At 46.8% G+C, this 21,694-nt stretch overlaps 3 protein-coding genes across 4 annotated transcripts; 2 read left to right on the top strand and 1 right to left on the bottom strand.

Moving 5' to 3' along the window:
• Nucleotides 1-754: 754 nt before the first annotated feature.
• On the bottom strand, nucleotides 755-10,948 carry clcn7 (chloride channel 7). 2 transcript variants are annotated; one of them, XM_037476581.2, is made up of 25 exons: nucleotides 10,558-10,948; nucleotides 9,768-9,845; nucleotides 8,654-8,719; nucleotides 8,325-8,390; nucleotides 8,089-8,221; nucleotides 7,504-7,613; nucleotides 6,947-7,027; nucleotides 6,808-6,870; nucleotides 6,551-6,634; nucleotides 6,226-6,319; nucleotides 5,720-5,784; nucleotides 5,480-5,596; nucleotides 5,339-5,393; nucleotides 5,149-5,209; nucleotides 4,340-4,481; nucleotides 3,775-3,868; nucleotides 3,519-3,691; nucleotides 3,301-3,352; nucleotides 3,053-3,180; nucleotides 2,848-2,933; nucleotides 2,433-2,565; nucleotides 2,285-2,344; nucleotides 2,019-2,195; nucleotides 1,795-1,875; nucleotides 755-1,682 (listed from the first exon to the last, which is right to left on the bottom strand). In XM_037476581.2, the coding sequence occupies exons 1-25, from the start codon at nucleotides 10,669-10,671 to the stop codon at nucleotides 1,596-1,598; spliced, it is 2,400 nt and encodes a 799-aa protein (XP_037332478.2). In that variant the 5' UTR covers nucleotides 10,672-10,948; the 3' UTR covers nucleotides 755-1,595. The 2 variants fall into 2 exon arrangements, with proteins under 2 accessions (XP_037332478.2, XP_037332479.2); XM_037476582.2 differs by lacking the exon at nucleotides 9,768-9,845.
• Nucleotides 10,949-11,100: 152 nt separating this feature from the next.
• On the top strand, nucleotides 11,101-15,664 carry slc2a6 (solute carrier family 2 member 6). The gene is made up of 8 exons (XM_037476583.2): nucleotides 11,101-11,975; nucleotides 12,500-12,771; nucleotides 12,888-12,984; nucleotides 13,108-13,207; nucleotides 13,301-13,494; nucleotides 13,602-13,777; nucleotides 13,934-14,232; nucleotides 14,754-15,664. Exons 1-8 carry the CDS (start codon nucleotides 11,922-11,924, stop codon nucleotides 15,143-15,145), a joined length of 1,584 nt encoding a protein of 527 aa, XP_037332480.2. The 5' UTR covers nucleotides 11,101-11,921; the 3' UTR covers nucleotides 15,146-15,664.
• Nucleotides 15,665-18,162: 2,498 nt separating this feature from the next.
• Nucleotides 18,163-21,432, top strand: si:ch211-157c3.4 (Lipopolysaccharide-induced tumor necrosis factor-alpha factor homolog-like). Its single transcript, XM_037477617.2, has 5 exons — nucleotides 18,163-18,248; nucleotides 19,683-19,732; nucleotides 19,826-19,918; nucleotides 20,011-20,248; nucleotides 20,391-21,432. Exons 2-5 carry the CDS (start codon nucleotides 19,687-19,689, stop codon nucleotides 20,506-20,508), a joined length of 495 nt encoding a protein of 164 aa, XP_037333514.2. The 5' UTR covers nucleotides 18,163-18,248; nucleotides 19,683-19,686; the 3' UTR covers nucleotides 20,509-21,432.
• Nucleotides 21,433-21,694: the final 262 nt, after the last annotated feature.

Here is a 21,694-nt window from a genome sequence, read left to right as displayed (position 1 = left end):
GGAAAAGCAATAAGTTACATTTAGTAAGATGACTAAATTAAAATAGAAAACATAAATTACAACATATAGGTAAAATGATTAAAAAGATACAGCTGTATGTTATTACATGAGTGTAAACAACGATGTCTGTAGATAATTAAATGTAAACAAAGCACGCCACTAAAAACCAGTGGTTACACACAGTTTGTAGTCCAACATGCACACAATGAGCTGCCACATGAAACCAACGCACGCAAAGGCTCCCTTTTGGTATTGCAGTGAGTCCGATGTTGCTTTCGGGGACACCTGGTGGAGACGACTCCGAGGTCACAGCTTCCATCCAGCCAACTGCTGTGCATCTTTCCCTCAACCAATCAAACACAGCATTTAACAAGAGATAGATTTCAATTTTATTATTAACAAAAGGCTCATCCAGTGGTCAATGGACCACATTCCATGTTCTAGCATCCAGAACCATACAACAAAACGAAAACCACAAAAGAGACAATATCAATGAATTGCACAAAGAAGATTTACAAACTGATAAAAATTAAATTATTATATTATTATCTATGTTTTGGGTGTTAATATGAACAATTACTAATAAATGGGTTAAAAAGCAGGTGTGTGGTAAACGGTTTACATTCAGAATGAGCTTCATGAGACATGTGGGTGTTTGTCAAAAAGGTTTTAGGTCAAAGTGCAGACATTTGGGAGGGTTAAAAATGATGTTATCACCTGGGATCAATCCATAATTTTTACTGACAGTAGTACAATATATAAATATATATATATATATATATATATATATCTCAGCTCAGTAAAGCAGACAACAACACAGGAAATGCATCTTCAAAACGTTACCACTCTTGAATTCTGGGATATGAGATCTGTCTCAACCACAAACTTAAAATATCCAACAATAAATAACAGCATTCGCTCAGTGCAAAACTACACAACAGAAAATGAAATAAAAACTCGAATGGCCAGTAAACCATTTAAACTCACTCTTTACTTGCCTTGTTAGTTTAATAGCAACAAATAGAAAGCCTTCGTCTGTATTGTGTCACAACGAGTCTGAACACCGTTAACGTCCCGCTGAGGACAGAAGAAGCCTTTCATCTCATCTCGATCCTGCTGCAGGTTTTATTTTGAAAAGATCCTTTTGGTTCTGTTTAACTTGACCCCCCACATAGAGCTACGTGAGCGTGTTTACGCAGAGGAAGAATCCTCCAATAAAAATAATACTAACGTTTCCTCCGACTTCTCCACTCCCAAAAAGTACCAAAGCCCCCGTGCCACCATTTAAGGATTCATTCCGGCAGCCGGAAAACAAACAGTGATAACGGTAACAGAAGTCCGGATCCTTTCAAAGTAAAACACTTAACGCTGCGTTGACGCCAAACACAAAGACACAAAGTCGATTTTGAAAAAGTCGCACAAGGCCCATCGGCTGAGATTCTCCTTTTGAATCAGCCTTTTTCCTCCAATTTTTACACTCGATTTGGCATCAAAGATCAATAGAGACCCTCAACAGCGTCCTGCGTACAAAACAGCTTCCAAGACATCAGGGGTCATAGTGCGTGTGTGTGTCCGTGTGTGTGTGTGTGTGTGTACTATGTCTGGGCCAGCTGAAGCTCTTCCAGCCCATGTTTTCCCAGGTGATATCTGGCCAAGTCTTTCCTGGTCACCAGTCCAACCACCTGTAGAGTCACAGAGCAAACAGGACTTTACAGCATCATCATCATCATCATCATCATCATGGCATTAAGCAACAATGAAACGTTAAATGTCCCAGTCGCTGGGACCTCGTACCCGGTTCTCGTCGTCCACCACCACCAGGTGTCTGAGTCCCAGCGCTCTGAACAGCTTAAACACGCGCGGCAGAGAAGTGTCCTGCCAAAAAAAAACGCTTGGTTGGATTTGGGCTTAATTTATTAAAACTATTGTTTCAGAAAACATTGAAAAAGAACATCCTGAAAAGAGAAAAGTCTCTCCTTGTTTCTTCTTTTTGTGTGTGTGTGTGTGTGCGCGCTTACCTGCGGCACTGTGTAGGGCGTCGCGTTCATGAACTCGTTGAGGTCCATCATGCACTCCCTCTCGTCCTGGGACACGTGGATGCTCTGGATCGGGGGGAAGCGGGGATACGCGTCCCTGAAGTCCTTCAGCTGGAGCTTCCTCAGGGTGAGCCGGGACCGGGCCAGCTCCACGAACACCTGGCGAGACACAGAGAGGGGGAGAATCGAATCGCCGCGGGGAAAAAAAAGAAGAAAAAAAACGCGCCACCCGTCGCCGCCGCCGCTACCTTGTGCTTGAGAAGAACGATGAGCTGCGAGCGGAGGATGAGGCCGCAGAGCTTCGCCGGCTGAGTCGGGGGGAGAAAGAGCAGAAAGTTACTTTCTCACGTCCTCGCGGTGACAGTCGACGCGTCGCTGTTGAGGCGGCGACGTTACCTCGTCGCCGCTGGCGCCCTGCGTGACGACAGCGAAGCCGTTGTGATTGGTCGACGTGTTGCTGAGGACGTCCACGATGGTCCCCACCTTCTCTATCCGGTTCAAGCAGGTGACCGGAGAGCTCATCACCTCTCTAGAGGAGCGGGAGAGAGACGCCGTCAATAGAGTTCTATTCCCAGACGAAGCGAGTAAAAGAGACTAACATGTACATGTATGCACGTTAAAAAGGGTAACAATTAATGGTTTCATTCATTAAGAGCTGAATAATCATATTTAGATTAAATTAAGAAATAAAAGAAAGCAAAAAAAGGTTAAGTCACACTGAATTGATGATTTTCATCTCTTCCAACCGCTCAGAGAATAATGAGTAAGTGGAAAAGAACCGATGACGATGCAATGGTACGGAGGACCTCACCTGGCGGTCAACCAGTGGGAGGTGGCGGGAGCATCCCAGTGCAGGAAGGGAACGCTCTGCAGCTTGATGTGGATGTCGTACAGACCCTGGATCAGCAGGGACACGATCACAGACTCAAGTTTTTCATCGCTGAGGATCCGTTCCGGCAAACACACGGTTTCTCACAGCTCCTCCATCTCCGCTGCGGATTCCTCCCTCAACTCACCTCTACAAAATAGTCTCCTACTATCTTGGCCGTCATGAGGACGAGCATGATGGGGAGGCCGAATGTGACGTTTCCCGTGGCCTCCACCATGATGACGGTCAAGCTGAGGGTCATCCTCACTATGCCGCCTGTGAAGACCAGAGCACCGTTACTGCTACTACTCATCGCTCCTCTTTTTATCTGATTCTGTGTTTAACAACAACAACAACAACAGCAGCAGCAGCAGGGTGAAGCTTAATGTTACTCACCTAATTGAGCTGCAGCTCCAATCAGGGCGTATTTCCCGGGGCCGGCCCAGATCTAACAAAGCAAAGTCTGCGACATGAGTGCAGGGAAAGAGGAAGACCAACACTCAAAGGTCTCCTTAAACTCCTGTATTATTACTACGGAGATATTGAGAGTACGGGTTTGTCGTTGTGTTACTGAAGCGTAACGCACACACACACACACACACACACACACTGACCGAGCCGGTGGAGGTGATGGAGGCCAGCAGGATCCCGAACAGCCTCCCCCAGGCCGCTCCTATCAGCAGAGACGGGATGAAGACTCCGGCAGACACCGCCAGGCCGTAGGTCCAACACGCCAGGAAGAAATAAGTCAAGGTGAACAGACCCAGGGTCAAAGGGTTGTAGGTTCCTTCGAGGAAGAGCGGGACGAGAGAGGCGAGGTGAGAGGGCCGCGATCGTTGTTGCCTAAAGTTACCCCTCTAACAGCTGTACCTGGCTGGTTGTGGAAGAGACTGCGGACACTTCTCTCCGGAGTGTTGAAGAAGGTCGTTGCCATGGAGTTATACTCTCCGTCAGCACAGAACAACTGAGAGAAAGAGACGCTCAAAAGGACATATTCACAATTGATCCTCGGGGGGGGGGAGTGGATCTTTGCACTACATTTCATAGCGCAGCATCGGATGAGTGTTTTCATTGAAAATCACCAATGTGAACCATGAAAAACTCAAAATGAGTCAATATCGTGGTCCTGTAAACAAATAGTTGAACACCTCTTGGATCCGCTGGCAGAATTGTTCTTACAACATTTATTGTGGTAAAACTTATGGAAGCGAAACAGTTCTGTATGAAACAAAACTAGGAAGCAGTAGGATTCAATATGAGAAGTGTGTCTTGTCGGAATCTGCCCTTGTGTGTGTGTGTGTGTCTAAGTTGCAGAGTCACGCACATCGTAATGTCCATTTCAAAGCCGTGACAATGAGACACCACATAACCGACTTCCCTTTCCTTGGGTGACATTTGGCAGTGTGTGTGTGTGTGTGTGTGTGTGTGTGTGTACCTGCAGTGGGTACTCCTCAGTGTGATCAGGCCCCAGAGGTTGACAATCATTGGAGAAGTAGATCATGGTGAAGGAAACCGTCGCGGTAACCGCAGCAACCAGCATGGCCTCAATCACCTGTAAACAGGGGCGGTGAACATATCTGCAACAAAAGAATAAAAACACACAAACACACACGTTGGGACTTCAGTTGAACATTTTAAATGCTACACATAATGACCAACTGTCCAGAATCAAATTATTTTTACATTTTCTACATAAATCATTCAAATATCTGCCCTGATATTGTGCATTTGCATGTGTGTTCTAGTTTAAGGCAGCTTCAGTTATTGCGGTAAATGTAACATTTTAACTTCACCAAAAGTCGTACCTAAATCAATACTCAGAACAATCACCAACATCCTCATATCTGTATAAATCAAAGTGAAATACAGATCATTCAATAAGTCTTCCAGATAATTAGAATTATTTCTGTTTGCTAAAAGTTACCATTAAAAACGACCAACACTTTTATATTAGGTCAATAGATTAAAAAAAAACTACCTAATTATTCTCACGTTCATCTAGACTAATCGCAGTTATAGACACACAAAATGTCAGATCCATCCAGTCAGGAACGCTGGAACCAGATCTTACTCAGCAACTATTTTTAACCACCTCCTCAGTCACGAGATGCTGACACTCTGAGAAACGGCTGTAAATGCTCATGTGAAGACACCCCACCCCGCCCCATACGGGCCAAAGTCCTAACGCCTCATGCTATTGTCTGTCGGCCTTCCTTCACACCGTTAGTACATTTTGAAGCTTACCTGATCCTGAAGATAGTCAGCCAGTAGTTGAGCTTGTTGAACAGAGCGCCGAGCAACCCACCTGCACGGGGGGGAGGGAGGAGGGGGGGGGGGGGGGGTTTATACCCAGTAACAGAGTCAGATGTACTTCTTCTTAGTAGATAATTCTTCCAAAACCCATGAGAAATGTCAGACACAAGAGAGATGTTACCTATGGCTCCCATAATGATGAACAGGGGAATCTCGTAGAGATTATAATCCACACTCTGAAAAGGTACAAAGGTGCTTCTGTTACACCGACTAACAAACAACGTGGAGCAAGAAGAAGATTTATAACACAAACGTTTCTCACATCGGTCTCGAAGCGGCCAAAGTTGATGAGACCCGGGTTGGAAAGCTCTCCTGGTTTTTTGTGGTAGATGCTGAGGAAGAAGTTGAGGGTGAAGGTGGAGATCATAGAGGCAAAGAACTGTGGGACACAGAATAAATGATGAGAAATGAACAAAGGAACAATATCTAACTTCATCATCAACACCATGTTCAATAATGAGGAGTTTTTGATGGGGGGGGGGGGGGGGCAGGTGGGACTTACTATCCTCCACGTCAGCATCTGGTTCCAGAAAGAAGCTCCCTCCTCCAGAGAGAAAAGAACGCCGCCTGTTGACCAAAAGCAAACGGTCAACCCCCCCAGCAGCATCGGATCTGCTTATATCTACATATCTCCTATAGGCCTGTATATCAGTCTCCTATAGGCCTGCATCTCAGGCCTATATATCAGGCCTGTATATCAGTCTCCTATAGGCCTGCATCTCAGGCCTGCATCTCAGGCCTATATATGAGGCCTGTATATCAGGCCTGCATATCAGGCCTGTATATCAGTCTCCTATAGGCCTGCATCTCAGGCCTATATATCAGGCCTGTATATCAGTCTCCTATAGGCCTGCATCTCAGGCCTGCATCTCAGGCCTATATATGAGGCCTGTATATCAGGCCTACATCTCGGGCCTGTATCTCGGGCCTGTATCTCGGGCCTGTATCTCGGGCCTGTATCTCGGGCCTACATCTCGGGCCTACATCTCTCCATCGCTGGGTTCTTACCGACTGGGGCTCCAAAAGCAGCTGAAACTCCGGCGGCGGCTCCGGCCGACACAAAGTCGCGTTTTTCCGTGTCTCTCCGGAAGTATTCAAACATCTACGAAGACAATCAGGAACATTTTACTCGTGACGCGATTTTCACTTCAAACCCACCGGAACCAGAGATGTTTTAGAACGTGTCAACAAACGTCGTCCAATCGTCAGATCAACATCTTGAAGTTGCGTAAAGCAACGCAAACAACAACAAGAACACAAAGTAACACCATCTTATATATCAATATATAACTGTACGATGGTAACAGGACACACAAGCTCACTACACACCGACCTTCAGGTCTTTCTTCAGGGAGGTGCTCCGGCCCTGTGAGACCCCGGCAGCGACCACGGCCCCCGAGTGAATCATGGGCCCTTCCTGAGGGATTGTGGGTAAACAAGAGGCTATCATTCAAGCCGTAAAACTTGAAATGAAGATGATCTAAAACGTATTTTCCAAAACAACATAGTTACAACCGTGAAAGCAAGATACATGATACATAAAATATCTGTGGTGACTGTCACGAGAAGCGGAGGAGGGTTAAAGTTTACCTTTCCAACCGCCAGCCCTCCAACCACCGAACAGATAACACCAAACACCTTCACCACCAGAGTCTGTGGGACACACACAACCTGCTCAGGAACACTGGCTAAAGGGTGTGTGTGTGCGTGTGCGTGTGTGTGTCCCTACCTTGAGCCGCACCACCCTGGGAATCTTGACTCCGTTCAGGTAACATTTTATCTGAGGAATACCACTTCCTGCTGCGATGGGCTGGATGAGACGGAGGAGGAACAGAGGAGAGATGTGTGGAAGGAAAAGATGGAACATCTTTAGACAGATATTCATAATGACAGCGGTTTATATGCGAGGATGATAGTGCTCAGAGGGAATGTATTCGTGGTTATATATTCATTATTGAAACCTCTTTTTTTTTTTTTTTTTTAAGAGCCTGGTGGAAGCAATTTTGGGATGTGCGAGGTCAACGGAGGACACTCTGGTTCACCAGAGAGGTCGAAATAGAGAAGCACATTCATCTTTAGAAATGTCAGTATTACGCACTGTTGGAATCCAGCTGGTAAAGACGTTGGCTAATCGGTTTCAACTTCCCCATCCGACTGAATGGGCTGTATTATAAACAAGGGACGACGGACGCCACGCAGACACTCGAGGAACGTGATCGAAAACACAAAAGAGGAAGAAGACTTGACACACGGGTTGATTTATGGTAGTTTATTAAAAGGTCTCACCTCAATGCAAGCAACGATGATGGCCCCCACCATGACAAAGACGGAGTTGAGGACAACCCAGAGGATGAGGGAGATCGACAGGCCGCCCACCTCGGTGAACTTCTCTATGTCTGTGAGGGGTCAGAGGTCAAGGAGGAACTCGAATGGCTTTACAGCACGTGGCTGATAAATTTACAACACGTACACCGGTATATTAGTGTGATTTGAACAGCTGTGCGGGGGACACGACTAAAATAGACCCAAGAGAAGATCGATCAATAGGTTTACTGAGTAGTTTGAGACAATCGCTATTCATGATGCTACGTCATCATTTATTAGATGTTGAAATTTTAGGATTATGATCAGGTGTCAAATCATGCAGTAAAAAGGACATTTTCCCCCCGAGAAGTAAATGTAAAAGTAGCAGAAAATACTTGTGTAAATGACCTTAGTTACTTTGGTCCATGACAGAACTTTATTTCAGCTGAATGTTCTGTTGCATCAGCAGGATTTTGTTTCAATAAAACAAATATTATGGATTGATTAACCATGCAAACAGTCGGTAGGTGCAGCTCTAGGTGTACAATGTGGAAATCTTCAGGATACTCTCTTTGACCACTCGGTATTTGATGCCAGCCATTTCCTCCACCGCGATGTCTATAAAACAGGCGATGAGGCCGGTCAGAAAGCCGATCAGACCGCAGACGACCCAGCGACTGATCTCCAGACAGCGGAAACCCTGAAAGGTACGAGATGAGGGAGGAAAGAAAATACACAAGTTCATGCACAGTGAAATATTATGATGGTGCAACATAAATTCAGGTTATTCCCACTCCACTTACCATGTAACTCATCCGCCTCTCCTCCTCCAGGAACAGCTGATTCTCAATGTTATCATAGTCCAGACTCTGCAATGACACAATGAAATAAATACAACTAATCAGTTAAAACAAAGAAAAGGGTGATCATGTGTGCTTCTTCAATGCTTCATGAACACAAATCTGGTGACAAAACTGACTCTGCAATATGAATGACAGAAAGTTTATATCAAACAAAAACATGTTAAACAAAGCTGATTTGATCAGGTGATGCCAGTGTCCACTGTGCTTAAAGATATTACTGCCCAGCGATGTTTTATAGCCTGTATAGCCGGTTTTCATTGATATAATACCTCAAATTTAAGCGACAGCAGCTTCTCGTTGTGAGGGATCTCTTTCAGCCGCCCCCTTAGAGAGTCCTGCAGGGAAAAACACAGGAAAAGCAGAGGTCACCGAACCAACACTGACCTTTAACCTCTGACATGAAGAACCGTGTGAGCCGGGAACTAAGTTACTTCGAGGAAGCATTTGAAATACGACGGCTACAATCCACCAACATTTAAAGAATAAGAGAAAGTAACGTTTATTAAGAGAGGACACCAGCTGATGGAAATTCAAAACAAGCGCCCCTCTTTTCATTTACATGCAACAAGAAGAGGGGCCTCTGTTACACCTCTGTGGACCAACTGATAAGATCAGCATTTAGGAAGAAAGCAGATCACATGCATGGCATCACATTCCCATCAGGAATTGCAAATCGGAGCAGAATCTGATGGTTTCTGTCACGCACGGATGTGAGGTCCCCAGGACAATTAATTCTTTGAGCATCAGTCACATGTTCTTTTTCTGTTCCGTCACCTCCGACTGTGGCCTCAAGCTTTTCATACCGTTCTTATTGGAATTTTTGGGAGGCATTTGTTTTAATACCCGATTACCTAAAACGTTGCTGTGAGCCCAACGAATAAGCTTCATTAAACCACACTCTGGTTTTCAACCCATTTATAAAAACGGGTTTTGGCTTCACATTTGCAGCTTTACAGGTATCAATAAAGTCCAGATTTTTTACGGAATCCAGAAACAGTTGAGCGTTCGGGGGTCGAGCTGCTCGCGGCCTGCATCCGGTCACCACCATTTGTGATGCATCACAGTGGAAACCTTGAGATAGTCTTCCGGATGAGTCAACTGCCCCCGGTGAAGAGGCGAGTTCATTTTTGTGTCTCCCTCGTGTAGATGAGAACATGCTCATAACAACGTTTGAAGCGGAACAAACTCAGCCTGAGAATGAGGCAGAGTCACATTAAATCTACTTTAAATGCCCCCCAACACGCACCTTGATATTATAATTTAATAATAATTGAATTTACGTCGCTTTTAAACCCCTGTATTGGAGAAACGCCGGCGACAGTCTTGGTGGAGCGACAGACACAGAGGGAAAGAGAGCGGTGACGTTCGAGGCTCGGACTTTACCTCCTCCGACGACATCTCCTCCTCCAAATCCACCGTGCTGAGTCTGCCTGTCTGAAATACACTGCCTCCTCCAGACAGCTACGGACATCAACACACATATATGGATGTTTGGCTTTTTTGCAATAAGAGACTACACTCACAACGCAAGAATGACTTAATGTATAAAATAACGTTATCAACGAGACTGTGACTGGGATAACTCCCCCCCCCCCCTTTTTTTTGTCATGGTGGTACAACTGGTGGCATTTCAGGAAAAAGGGAAGTTGGATTGTCTTGTGTTTCAATGTTAAGGGGACTTCATTCAGTCCAAATGTCTGCTACAGTGGGACACTCTAAAAGTTTGATATCCTGTATCTGCTCTTTATAAAGTGACTCGTATGTTAACTGATCATCGCAATCCTCTTTTCTAAAGTTAGGATCGTTAAATGGATCATAACGATGCACGTGAGAGATGCCTCATAGCGGGGCATGAGCAAAGTAACAAGCTAGCTTCGATATCATTAGTTAGTTCAGAAACTGAATCTGATGGAGTGCATCGTGCAAGTAATTTAACAAAAACGAATTAACGTAAATTACTTCCATGCAGTTAATTACATTCTTGTTGTTGTCGCGTCTGCTGCTCAGCAGCTGCAAAACGTACCATAAAAACACGACACCAGCCCGAAGCGTATGCGGCAATGCACTAAAATGAATTAAAAGCCACCATAGCTCATGCGGATAAAAGTAATAATAACAACGGATGACACGGCGGAGGCTAACTAACTTAGCCAAACATGCTAGCGGCGGCTACCTGTCTGGAGAGCCTGGGCTGCCCGGAGCCGTTGAGCAGCGGCGTCCCCTCCCCGGTGGCCCCGGACTCGTCGGCCCTGCTGGACCACGACACCTTCTTCGTGATGTTGGCCATGGTAACTTCCCGGTTAGCTCTCCGCCGCCAGTGTCGCAGATTTATTTCATCGGTGCCGGTTGTTGCTAAGCTAACTTTTAACTGTTATTCTCCCCCCATGACAGCGCGGGTGACTCGTGACGCCGTGTAAGGATCGCGAGCGCGAGCGCCTTTGGCCGCGTGGGACTCTGGGAGTTGTAGTTAGTTGTTGATAAGGAGGTGAAAATCAAACAATCCTTGGAATATCGTTATTGTTAATGTTATTCAATGGACCTTTTGTTATCAATCGCATAAAAAAGAAAAGGTTTATACTTCTACAGCGTGTGTTGCTTACAGAGCAGTCAATGATGAGGCAGGCTGTACTTTGGGGGGGGGGGGGGGGGGGACCCTGGCTCCCTACTTCTTCTTTTTCTCTGACCTTCCCAATCCAATCATGTTTATTCCTGTTCTTCCGCTTTTGTTACCGGGATTGCAACACTTTGGACTTTGGAAAAAAAAAGACACGGTCGATGCACTTCTGTGACTTTTTTATTCTACAAATGTTCAATATTTCAGTCTTTTTTCCCTTTGAGAGTTAAATATCTTAATCAGTTGTAGTTCTGATCAGAAATACAAATAATTACAATACTTCTAACCAATTCACTTATAGTTTGTTTACATAATGCTATTGAAGCTCCCACAAAAAAAAAATCTAGACCGATGGATGTATTTGAGAATTTAAGATGTATTATATTTCAATGGGGGCATTCTTTTGGGGGTTTCCCCCTAACAACCAATAATAATTTTTTTGAAAAAATTATTTGAAAACTAATTGAAAATTAAAAAGCCAATGAGTAAAAACAACATTTTCAATAAATTATCAAAAAAAAAAAAAACAACTGCAGCTTGGTAAAAATGTCAAATAATGTCAAAAAATTCCAGTTCCATTTCACTTGCGAAAATCCAGCGTTGACACAGTTTTCACTTTCACTATGACTCCTGGACGTGTGTTGGTCCACTCCTCCTTGAGTCAGCCTGGAGATCCTGCAGCACACACAGGCTTCTTACTTGCAAGGGGGAGCTACAGAAAGAAATTACAGTTTGAATCCAGCTGTTTTTTTTATTTAGCCGGCTTCCTTTTACCTTTGTTGGAGCTGTGACATGTTTGTTGACTGGCGGTGTTTTTAGAAGACAGCATTTTCGTGATATTTACTTCCCGTGTGAACTGATCCGGGTAAACAGGTCGACAGAGGCTCCCCGGTGTGTGTCGTCGCCCCCCCCCCGCTGCAGACATGGGAGAAGAGACTCCACTGCTGAACAGAAGACTCACAGCGACTGAATCCAAGGTAGGAAACCTTTTTTCACTTGTTTCAATGTCTCATCAGCCGATACATTTACGTTATGATGTTTAACATGAACAAAAGAGACTGTCGGGGGATTTCAGTCTTTAACTCAGCCTTCATTTAACTCTTGGATTGTTTGATGAATGACGCTTGATGCACTCCGGCTGCTTTCGTAGATAACCGCTGACGAAATCAGACAAAATGGACTGAAGTTCAGCAAAGGTTTTATTAAAAGCATAAGATGGCGTAAGCTTGCTTTGTTGAGATCGCTTTGGAAAAAAATGTACTATCAACGTAACAGTTTCAAAGGATTAATTGAAAGAATATGACTTAATGTGAGTTTTACTCACAGAGCCTTACTCTGGTAATGATCCATTTGACTCTAAATAGACGTCACTATACAAGAGACACTGAGATTCAACACTAAGGAGGGAAGTACAATCATCTGGGTGAATTAGGTCTCCTCTCAGCTACCAGATGTTGTTTTCCTCTCATCCTGTCGGGCCGTCCTCTCGCTTCCTCCCCAGATCCACAACTCCAAACTCTTCCTGGCGGTCTTCTCCGCCGTCCTGGGGAACTTCAGCTTCGGTTACTCCCTGGTCTACTCGTCGCCGGTCCTGCCGAGGCTCACGGCCCCCGACGCCGACCCCAGGCTCAGGATGGGCACGGAGCAGGCCGCCTGGTTCGGCTCCATCTACACGCTGGGCGCGGCGGCCGGCGGCCTGGGCGCCATGCTGCTCAACGACTTGATCGGACGCAAGCTGAGCATCATGACGTCGGCGGTGCCGTCGACTATTGGGTCAGTGCATAACTTTACGCCCCCTCCTCCCCCCCTCCCCCCCTCCCCCTGGTGAATTGAAGTGCTCTCGTGGTGGTTGGTGACGACGGCGTCTGTTTGTGTGTCGCGTGTCACAGGTACATGCTGATGGGAGGGGCTGTCGACATAAGGATGCTCCTCGTGGGCCGGTTCCTCACAGGCGTGGCCGGCGGGATGACCGCAGCATCCATTCCTGTGGGTTGCCGTGGGTTACGGACTACTAATGCAACTTTTTCCCCTTGCTTTTGGTGGCAATTACCCTTTTTTTTTTTTGTTTGTTCATGTGACTGTATGTTTGCGTGTTGTTTTGCGTCTCAGGTTTACATCTCGGAGATCTCCCACAAAGCAGTGCGAGGAGCTCTGGGCTCCTGCCCTCAGATCACCGCTGTGTTCGGGGCTCTGGTGCTCTACGCCATGGGTAAGGGGGTGACCGAGAGACAAAGCTACCCTGACTGCTCCCCGCGGGGTGACACTCACCGCTGTTGTCGCGTTGCGGCGTTTCTGATCCCAGGTCCCGCGGTGCCGTGGCGGTGGCTGGCGGTGGCGGGCGAGGTCCCGGCCGTGTTGATGGTCGTGCTGCTGGCCTTCATGCCCAGCTCGCCCAGGAGGCTCCTGGCCCTGGGCAGGGAGCAGCAGGCCGAGCGGGCCCTGCGCTGGCTGAGGGGGCGACACTACGACACGCGCACCGAGCTCAGCGCCATACAGGTGGGAGACGCCGGCGCCCCCCGGAGGACAACGGCAACCGCACGTCTGCCGCCCGTTGTCCACGCGTAGAGGTGATGGATACTTGTCTGTTTTTCTGGACGACACAGGACAGCATCGACAAACAGGAAAAAGTCACATGGTCGCGACTGGCCACACCCATCTACTACAAACCAATCCTGATCTCAGTGGTGATGCGTTTCCTGCAGCAGATGACGGGCATCACGCCCATGCTGGTCTACCTGGAGACCATCTTCTCCAAAAGCAACGTGTCCCTGCCGCCCGGGTAGGACGTTCTACTTATTTACTTCTACTCATCTTCTGGTGGTATTCCCTCTTGGTTTTATTTTCATTTCTCATGCGGGTGTTGTTGTTAGCGATGATTGTTTTGTCAGACCGGGATGCACCTGACTTGCCTCAACACCTGCTGTCTGTCGCTCAGGTACGACGCCGTCATTGTAGGTGCGGTCCGCCTCCTTTCCGTCGTCGTGGCAGCCAGTTTGATGGACAGGGCGGGACGCAAAGCCCTGCTGTACACGTCGAGTCTGCTGATGTTCCTGTCCGCTCTGACTCTGACCGTGAACTCCCACACAGCGGCCCCCCCCCCGGGCCCCGGCCCCCCGAACCTCACCGTGAGCTTCGACCTCAGCCCCCACAATGCCTTCGGAAACACTTTGGATGCCGGCCCCCAAACTGCAGCAGGCCTCACCCCTCTCATCAGCACCATGGTGTTCATATTTGGTGAGTCCCTCTCGCTCGTCGCTCGGATGGAAAAGAAACCAACAGCCATTGGATGTGAAACAATTAGTTTCACATATTTAGGATTCTGAGAGGATAAAGTCTCGTCATGTTTGGTTTTCCCGTTTGTTTTCATCTGTTGCCACCATCGGGTCACTTAAACAAACATCATACAGTAGATACAGTTAGCTCGCTGGGCAAAGATTTGATAACCTGTCAGTCAGGTATTCAGTGAACAATGCACACGCTTGTTACTAGAAGATTACCTTTTGTCTTGATCCAACAAAATAATGTCATGTCTCTTTTTGTTATACTGTGTCCTCAAAGCAACGCCCATCTGCTCTTGACAATAAAAACTCGTTACTTGGGGTGAATCAGCTTGATTGGTTCCATTATGTTCTCACGCCCTGTGCATTGGGAAAACGTCACGGTCTTGTGGCGCTGCTGAGATTCAAAGCTCTCGCTTCCCAGTCAAATTCCTTTAATTTGACCCGACCGGTTTGTCTCCCCCTTTCGTCTCCTAGGTTACGCCATGGGATGGGGCCCGATCACGTGGCTGCTGATGTCAGAGGTGCTGCCGCTGGTCACCAGGGGCGTGGCCTCGGGCCTGTGCGTGACCGTCAGCTGGCTGACGGCCTTCGCGCTCACGCACGCCTTCTCGCACCTGGTGGACAGGTACGGCCTGTACGTGCCCTACCTGGGCTTCACGGTGGTGTGCGTGCTCTGTCTGCTGTTCACCGCCGTGTGCATCCCGGAGACCCGCGGCCGCACGCTGGAAGAGATCGAGAACTACTTCAGGACGGGCCGGACGTTCACCATCAGCAGGAGCGCGTCCGTGGCGGAGTCGGGTCCCCCGGCGTTAGAGGGCGAGGGCGAGGCGGCGTACGGCGCTCTGAGGAAAGGACTACCGGAATAAGACCACTGGGTGTAAAGAGCAATTCGCTTTAGGCGTGATGGTGTAAGTGGAGTAATGTCCACCCGAGTCTAGTGATTATAAACAAACACATAATGTACCAACAGGAGAAGATCATCCTGTTGCTATATACACATGACACATGACACATGTTGCATATATTGTATATTTACCGATTGAATAGTGTATATTGTCGTAATCAAATGTTTAAAAGTTATTTTTTTCTGTACAATAAACTATACCAGACTCCAAAACAACACAAATATCCACTGTTTGCGCAGTGTACAATACGTTAAACTTTAAATGTTAAATAATCTTCCCAAACAGGTTGCCAGCTGTGTGTGTGAGTGAAAAAAAAACAAAAAAATGGTTCATCTTTTCTGTGCCTAAAAATAAAGGGAATGATGTGGCCGAGCAGGTCGGGTGACGTGCCACAGGGGGGTGGACAAAATAAAAGGAACACCTGACAGAGTCGGAGTGCTCTTTGCATTATTTCTATGTGGCTAATTCTACCAAAGAAAGGAGGACACAGCGGTTTTGGGTTGTGTGTGTGTGTGTGTGTGACTTTGATCCCTTCGGCAGGACCTTTACTGAAGCAGCGTGTTCATTGTTAAAAGGCCAAAGAAAAGCTAGAAGTAGAACTAAAGCGGAGGAATATTTACTTTGCCCCATCACAGTAGGCTAAATACATACAATCTAATATTTCCTGCACAAAGCTTGGAAACAAAGGGCGTTTTATTAGTGAACTTTGATGGGTGTTCTGTTGCTAGTAGCAACCGATACAAGTATATAGTTTTAACTATAATAAGGAGCCAGCCGTCCAGAAGTTTTGTCATTTAAAGTGATACTATATCTATAATGAATAAATTATTTTTCATTTATTTGCTCAGTGGACATTTTAAGTGTCAGGGAGTGCAACATTCCCCTCACAAATATCTATTTATTCTCAATATATATGCTCAACAAAATGGAGAGGCCACTGTTGGCTCCTAACGAGGTCAAAGTTGAAGTTACGATAACATCTGTCACACCAGAACTGGAGAGTATTTCTTTAATAATGAAGGTATTTAACATTGGAAGGTATGCAGAGGGTAGGAGTTCAGCCTGCAGAGGTGTGTGTGTGTGTGTGTGTGTGTGTGTGTGTGTGTGTGTGTGTGGGTGTGGGTGTGTGGGTGTGGGTGTGTGTGTCTCTCCCACTGACATCAAAGATGAATCATACATACATCATACAAGAACAGTCCTTGGAAATTACATCCGTCACTTCTTTTGAGAGACTGATCAGGACAGACTCACTGGACACGAGCTGCAGTGGAATTTCTCACGTAAAAACATGGGATCTGATTCACGTTGACCAGACGCAACAACGACCTTTTGTCACACACGACTGCACTTCAAGATAAACCACATCAAAGAGTAAGACAGCTACGGATCGGATGAGAAGAAGAAAGACAGATGAGTGACAGGGTGGAAAGAAGAGCAGGAAGTTCCAACTCACAGCTGTGACAGCACAGTCTCCTTATATACCTGCTGGGCCAGAGGCTATTTTTATCGTTTTTGTTTCAACCACGTTCTCCTTCAATCCTTCCTTCTTTCCTTCCTTCCTTCCTTCATTCCCTCCCTCCTCCACCTGCCGGCTTCTTCAGTGCACGGTCACATTTAAATCAGTTTATATGTGACCGTCTTTGCGCTGTTGGCGCGCGTTAGCGCGTGTTAGCACTGTTAGCTGCAAGCCGCTGCCATGTTGAGAGCCATGTAGGGCCAATCACAGCTCTGGATTTAGCACCTCTGGACAGCAGTGGACTAAACTTAACTATTTGTATGATTTCATCAGTGATTTCGTTGTTATGAAGTAGAAACAGGATCATCGGCGGCCCTGTGATCTTATGTTAGAATACTATAATAATAATAATAATCAAATGATACTTCATGTCTCAGTTTTAACAAAACTTAACAACACCCACAGCCGTTTACCTTTTATGTTAAACTCGGTAGGTGTTGGTCCAACCTCTGGAATGTCGCTCATCGGGTCGACCGAAACACTCGAACACACACAATCAGACGCACGTCCTCGCCCAGATGTCATGATGGGCGGCGGCTACACCCCGCGCTCTCTCTCTCTCTCTCTCACACACACACACGCACGCACACTTTGACACACAACTGATTCCTTAATTGAGGTGTTTCCAGAATCCCGATTCCTGGTTCTAAGCAAAACGTGACAATGGATCCTTATTTTTCAACAGAGCCGCACCTCTCAGCGCCGAGCCGCTCGCCTCCTCCCGGGCCGCCTGCCGATTTGTTGCTTTTGTACATTCCGTCCATCTTTTGTGCGGCTGTGTTGGGGATAAACTTCCGCTCTGTTTGTTTTCAGCACCATAGATGAATAAGAAAAAGAGCATCTTTCAGCTTTTTTGCCCAAGCCGGCCTCTCGGGAAGCCTCTGATATAATGTGAGAATTACATAATTACAACGTAGAGCTACTGTATTTGTATGATTTCAAATGTGCGTTTGGTCCGATGTGGGCCTTCTATCCGAGATAATGAGGAAACCTTTGCCCTAAACAACCCTGAACCAAAGCCTCAGGCTTAATTCATCCCACGTGCACACACGTGTGTGTGTGTGTGTGTGGTAACGATTCCTCACAGTACGACAACTGCGTTTTGTTTAATTTCTGCATTTTTTTTCTTCACTTCTTTTGTCGACCTTCCGGTTTTAAAACTCCTGTGACGGGATGAAAATGTCCTGACGCTGACAAAGCAGTGGGAGGGAAACTGGTTGTTCTCATTAGAGAGTGACACACACACACACCTGTACATAAAAACACACACACACAGACACACACCCTCAGCAACCTCACAGAAACAAAGAACAACATAAAAAGACGACGGGTTCGGTATTTCAAAGTTACACCTAAACCCCCAAGTGAGTCATTCACTCAGCGTTTTGAGTCCTGTGGGTGAGGGCGGAGCTCTGGGCGCGTCGGGGGGGGGGAGGGGCTTGCAGAGGTACAGGTGAAACAGGTGAACGTCTCCTCTGGCAATCAGTTTGGGCTCGTCGGCGTCAGCGTGCACACATCTCTGAATAAGGACGACAAAACCCCACACAGGTAAGACGAGAGAACTTTGGATTCATGGATTTCATCGCACACACGTTTCCATTTGTTTTACCTGAGTTTATATGAAATGCGTCAAACAAAAAAATTCACCTGGAGCCTTAAATCTCACCGTTATTTCATCTGCTGAGGCCCAAATCAGCTGCTCAACACCCCGGGAGTCGTTTGTTTTATTTAGATGTTACTGTAATGGATTTGTGGTTTTGGGGCAATTTGGGGGTCAAAGAAGCTCGAAAACTTGACTTTGATTGAACTCCGGAGCTCCGAATGAGTCAAACTCAAATCTCTATAGCGGTGAGATCCACGTCTTTCTATGAAGGGACCGAGGGCTCATTTAGGGAGACAGTCCGGTTCCGGATGTACTTACAGTCCGGGCCGCACCTGCCGCACCTTCGCTGAACCCAGCATCCTCCCCGTCGGCTCCCTGCGGAGGCTCAGTCCGTTTTAGATGGACTTTGGAAGTTTGAAATTCTTCTCCCGACGTCACGTAGCTGATGTATTGTTTGCCCAAAAGAGTCAAAGAACAAAGAGCCTTCGTTTGCTGCAACTGTTTCCACGAAACCAACGAATCCAATCGGGTGGAACAGTGGAACGCAGCCAAAGAGTCGCAACCGAGACCAGTTCTTCGAGACCAGTTCTTCCACCGTGACGGTCAGCTTTTAGCAGCAAAAATGTGCCGTGGAGAGACACTTCTTCTAGGGATGTCGATTTGTTGTTGGTTTTTTTTTTAGTTTAGCCATCACAATGCCCCCCCCCCCCAGATGAGCTCAATCATCAGATTGCAGGTGGATTTGCGCAAGAGGGGAAACACCCGCTCAGTCTGACACAGCGAGAAGCATCCCGCTCAGTCACATTCCTGCACTGACATCAGGGTGTGTGTGTGTGTAGGTAGGTGTGTGTGTGTGTGTGTGTGTGTGTGTGTGAGAGAGAAAAGTGAAGCTCATGGGATGATTCCAGCTGCAGAGGTCTGTTTGTAAAGAAGTGAATGAGAAAGATTTGAGATTTCTTGCCTCAGGAAACATTGTAAACACGTCTTCTTCGGTACAGCCTGGTAGTCGTTTTGCTTTTGGGGCGGGGCTATCTTTTGATTGACAGGCTGCGTCCACGTCGTGGTGCAATCTGAACACTGCGTCCGTGTCACATGATTGACAAAATGTCAAACGCGAGGCTTTAAAGTGACCAGGTGCACTTCTCACACAGGCTTAGATGTTGTGCCTTGCATCACTACAGAGTTAAGAAAAAGAATATCTTGTATCTTACATGTTTTCCCTTGAGTGACGCTCCAGCAGATGAACTCTGACTCCACATCAATAGATTCAGAGCCCTGTCACGTGTTTTTAGCTCCATCAATCAGACCTTGCCTCCACCTGGTGGTAAAACGTGTTGTGACAACATCTTCATCCCAATGCTCTCTCTCTCTCTCTGCAGCACAATGAGTGGAGTAGGAAAAAAAGAGCCTCCTCCCTACCTGATACCAGGTACACACGCACACACTTACAAACACACACACACACACACACACACACGCATCATCCAGCTGACCCATTGACCCTTGTGTTCTTCTTGTCCAGTCCAAGAACCGGGTAAAGGCGATGTGGCCGTTTACCACACCCACATGCCCTTCAACCCGATGTCCGTCGACACCGCCTCCAACGCCGCGCCAGGTAACCTCACGCCTCCCGGGGGCCCTCGCCCTGCTGCGACATGCGGCGGGTCCTCAGCGCTGACTCTCCTCTCCTCTCTCCCCCCCCCTCAGTGTATTCCGGCGGCGGCGGTGGCGGAGGAGGTGGAGGAGGAGGAGGAGGAGGAGGAGTAGGAGGCGGAGGACAGGTTGCCGATGAAGGCAAAAAGAGGTTTGTGAGCTACGACGGGGCGCTGGGCACCACCCCCGGCATGACGACCTGCACCAGCTGCCAGCAGCAGGTCATGACGGAGGTCACCTACAAGGCGGGCAGATACGCCTGGCTCATGTGCTTGCTCTTCATCTGCTGCGGGTGAGTGAGTGCACGCCACCGCAGGTGTCTTTTAGCGCCGTGCCTAAAAAATCAGTTTTATTTCCTCATAAATAGAACCACAAATGATCAACAGTACGAGTGCATAATGTTGACACTAACTCTCTCTGTGTGTGTGTTGCAGATTGGTCTTGTGCTGCTGCCTGATTCCCTTCTTCGTGAACCGATTCAAGAACGCGTATCACACATGCCCTCGCTGCAACCGGGTGCTGCACGTTGAGAAGAGGAAATGCTGTAAATGAGGCCGCTGACGGAGGCCCCCGCGCAGCCGTAGGCACGAGGGTCACGAGACGCCTCGTGTGGTCTGAGCTCAAAATACAGCTGTTTTTATTGTTTTTAGTTCTAGCGAATTAGATTAACCTATTTGTGCCCGAACGTAAGGCCACGTCCAGCATGATGAGGATGACTCTGTTAGGTTTGGTTTACTCTTATAATATAATATTGTACTGAAACACTTTGGGCAAGTTGCAACAGAAAACTTTTACTTTTTTTTTGGAGAGATGACCGATCAAAAGAATGAGGACACATCAACATCGTGTTTGTTCAAATGTTGTGTTTTTTTTTAATACAATGCATATTCGTGCACATTTATGGACTTGTTATCATTTGATAGATACAAACACTGCGCTCCTTGTCGTTTCTGTGGTGCAGACTTTGGGCACATTGCTTTGTCCTGAAATCCAAAGCATTATATATATATATATATATTCTTTTTTAGCAAAAACGTTTTGCTTAAACAAAACACAAAGACTACAGTTGTGGGCACAAGTGGGTGAAGCACACGCAACGCACTTTTTGGGAGTTTTCACCTTTCTTCGTTCCCCTCGTCGGAAACCTCTGCAAAACATTGCGTCGCTAAAATGAAGGTCTTTGTACATAAACTTTATGAAATACGTTTCCCAGGATCGTGCATTTTTAGAATTGAAACAAACCACAACCATCCCGCCGAAGAGGCCTCCCGAGGGGGTGGGGGGGGGGGGGGGCGCTGGTCCACAGTCGGGGGTCCCATCAAGGTCCAACGTCGATCCAACGTCCTCGTCCAGGAGACGTGAGGATCCCTCACAGACCATCCTTCCATTTCCTTTGTTAGAGCACGACAAACGTGCACTTGTTGTGAGTACAAACACGTTCAGTGGAATTAAACATGAATGCTGCAACATACAAAAGTGGCCAAATGATTGTGTGTGCGTGTGTGTGTGTTTGTACACTTTTACAGAGTATTGTATATATATATAACCTAGATCTAAACTTGTATTTCTTGTGTCATCGATTGTGTCATCGATTGTATGTACATTCCTACTAATAATCTCAGTAATAAAGCACATATTCATCTGAAAGCAAAGATTTGTGCTCCGAAACCTGCAAGGCTGCTGCAACTTGATATTTATATTTATATATGAGACACTTGCATATAAATGTGCATATGTT

This window comes from Pungitius pungitius, chromosome 12 (genome assembly GCF_949316345.1).
Source record: "Pungitius pungitius chromosome 12, fPunPun2.1, whole genome shotgun sequence".
NCBI classification, from domain to species: Eukaryota; Metazoa; Chordata; class Actinopteri; order Perciformes; family Gasterosteidae; genus Pungitius; species Pungitius pungitius.
The sequence above is the reverse complement of the archived record's forward strand: the minus strand, read 5'-3'. Positions and strand labels throughout refer to the sequence as shown.

Excerpts from the sequence above, each read along its gene's own strand:
- clcn7 (XM_037476581.2), bottom strand. The coding sequence starts at position 10,671 with ATGGCCAACATCACGAAGAAGGTGTCGTGGTCCAGCAGGGCCGACGAG. Across the intron at positions 6,635-6,807 it reads GAGGGCTGGCGGTTGGAAAG|GAAGGGCCCATGATTCACTC; the intron begins GTAAACTTTAAC and ends ACAATCCCTCAG. Across the intron at positions 2,196-2,284 it reads TCGTTCTTCTCAAGCACAAG|GTGTTCGTGGAGCTGGCCCG; the intron begins GTAGCGGCGGCG and ends GTGTCTCGCCAG.
- slc2a6 (XM_037476583.2), top strand. The coding sequence starts at position 11,922 with ATGGGAGAAGAGACTCCACTGCTGAACAGAAGACTCACAGCGACTGAA. Across the intron at positions 12,772-12,887 it reads GCGGTGCCGTCGACTATTGG|GTACATGCTGATGGGAGGGG; the intron begins GTCAGTGCATAA and ends CGCGTGTCACAG. Across the intron at positions 12,985-13,107 it reads TGACCGCAGCATCCATTCCT|GTTTACATCTCGGAGATCTC; the intron begins GTGGGTTGCCGT and ends TTTGCGTCTCAG.
- si:ch211-157c3.4 (XM_037477617.2), top strand. The coding sequence starts at position 19,687 with ATGAGTGGAGTAGGAAAAAAAGAGCCTCCTCCCTACCTGATACCAG. Across the intron at positions 19,733-19,825 it reads TCCTCCCTACCTGATACCAG|TCCAAGAACCGGGTAAAGGC; the intron begins GTACACACGCAC and ends CTTCTTGTCCAG. Across the intron at positions 20,249-20,390 it reads TTGCTCTTCATCTGCTGCGG|ATTGGTCTTGTGCTGCTGCC; the intron begins GTGAGTGAGTGC and ends TGTGTGTTGCAG.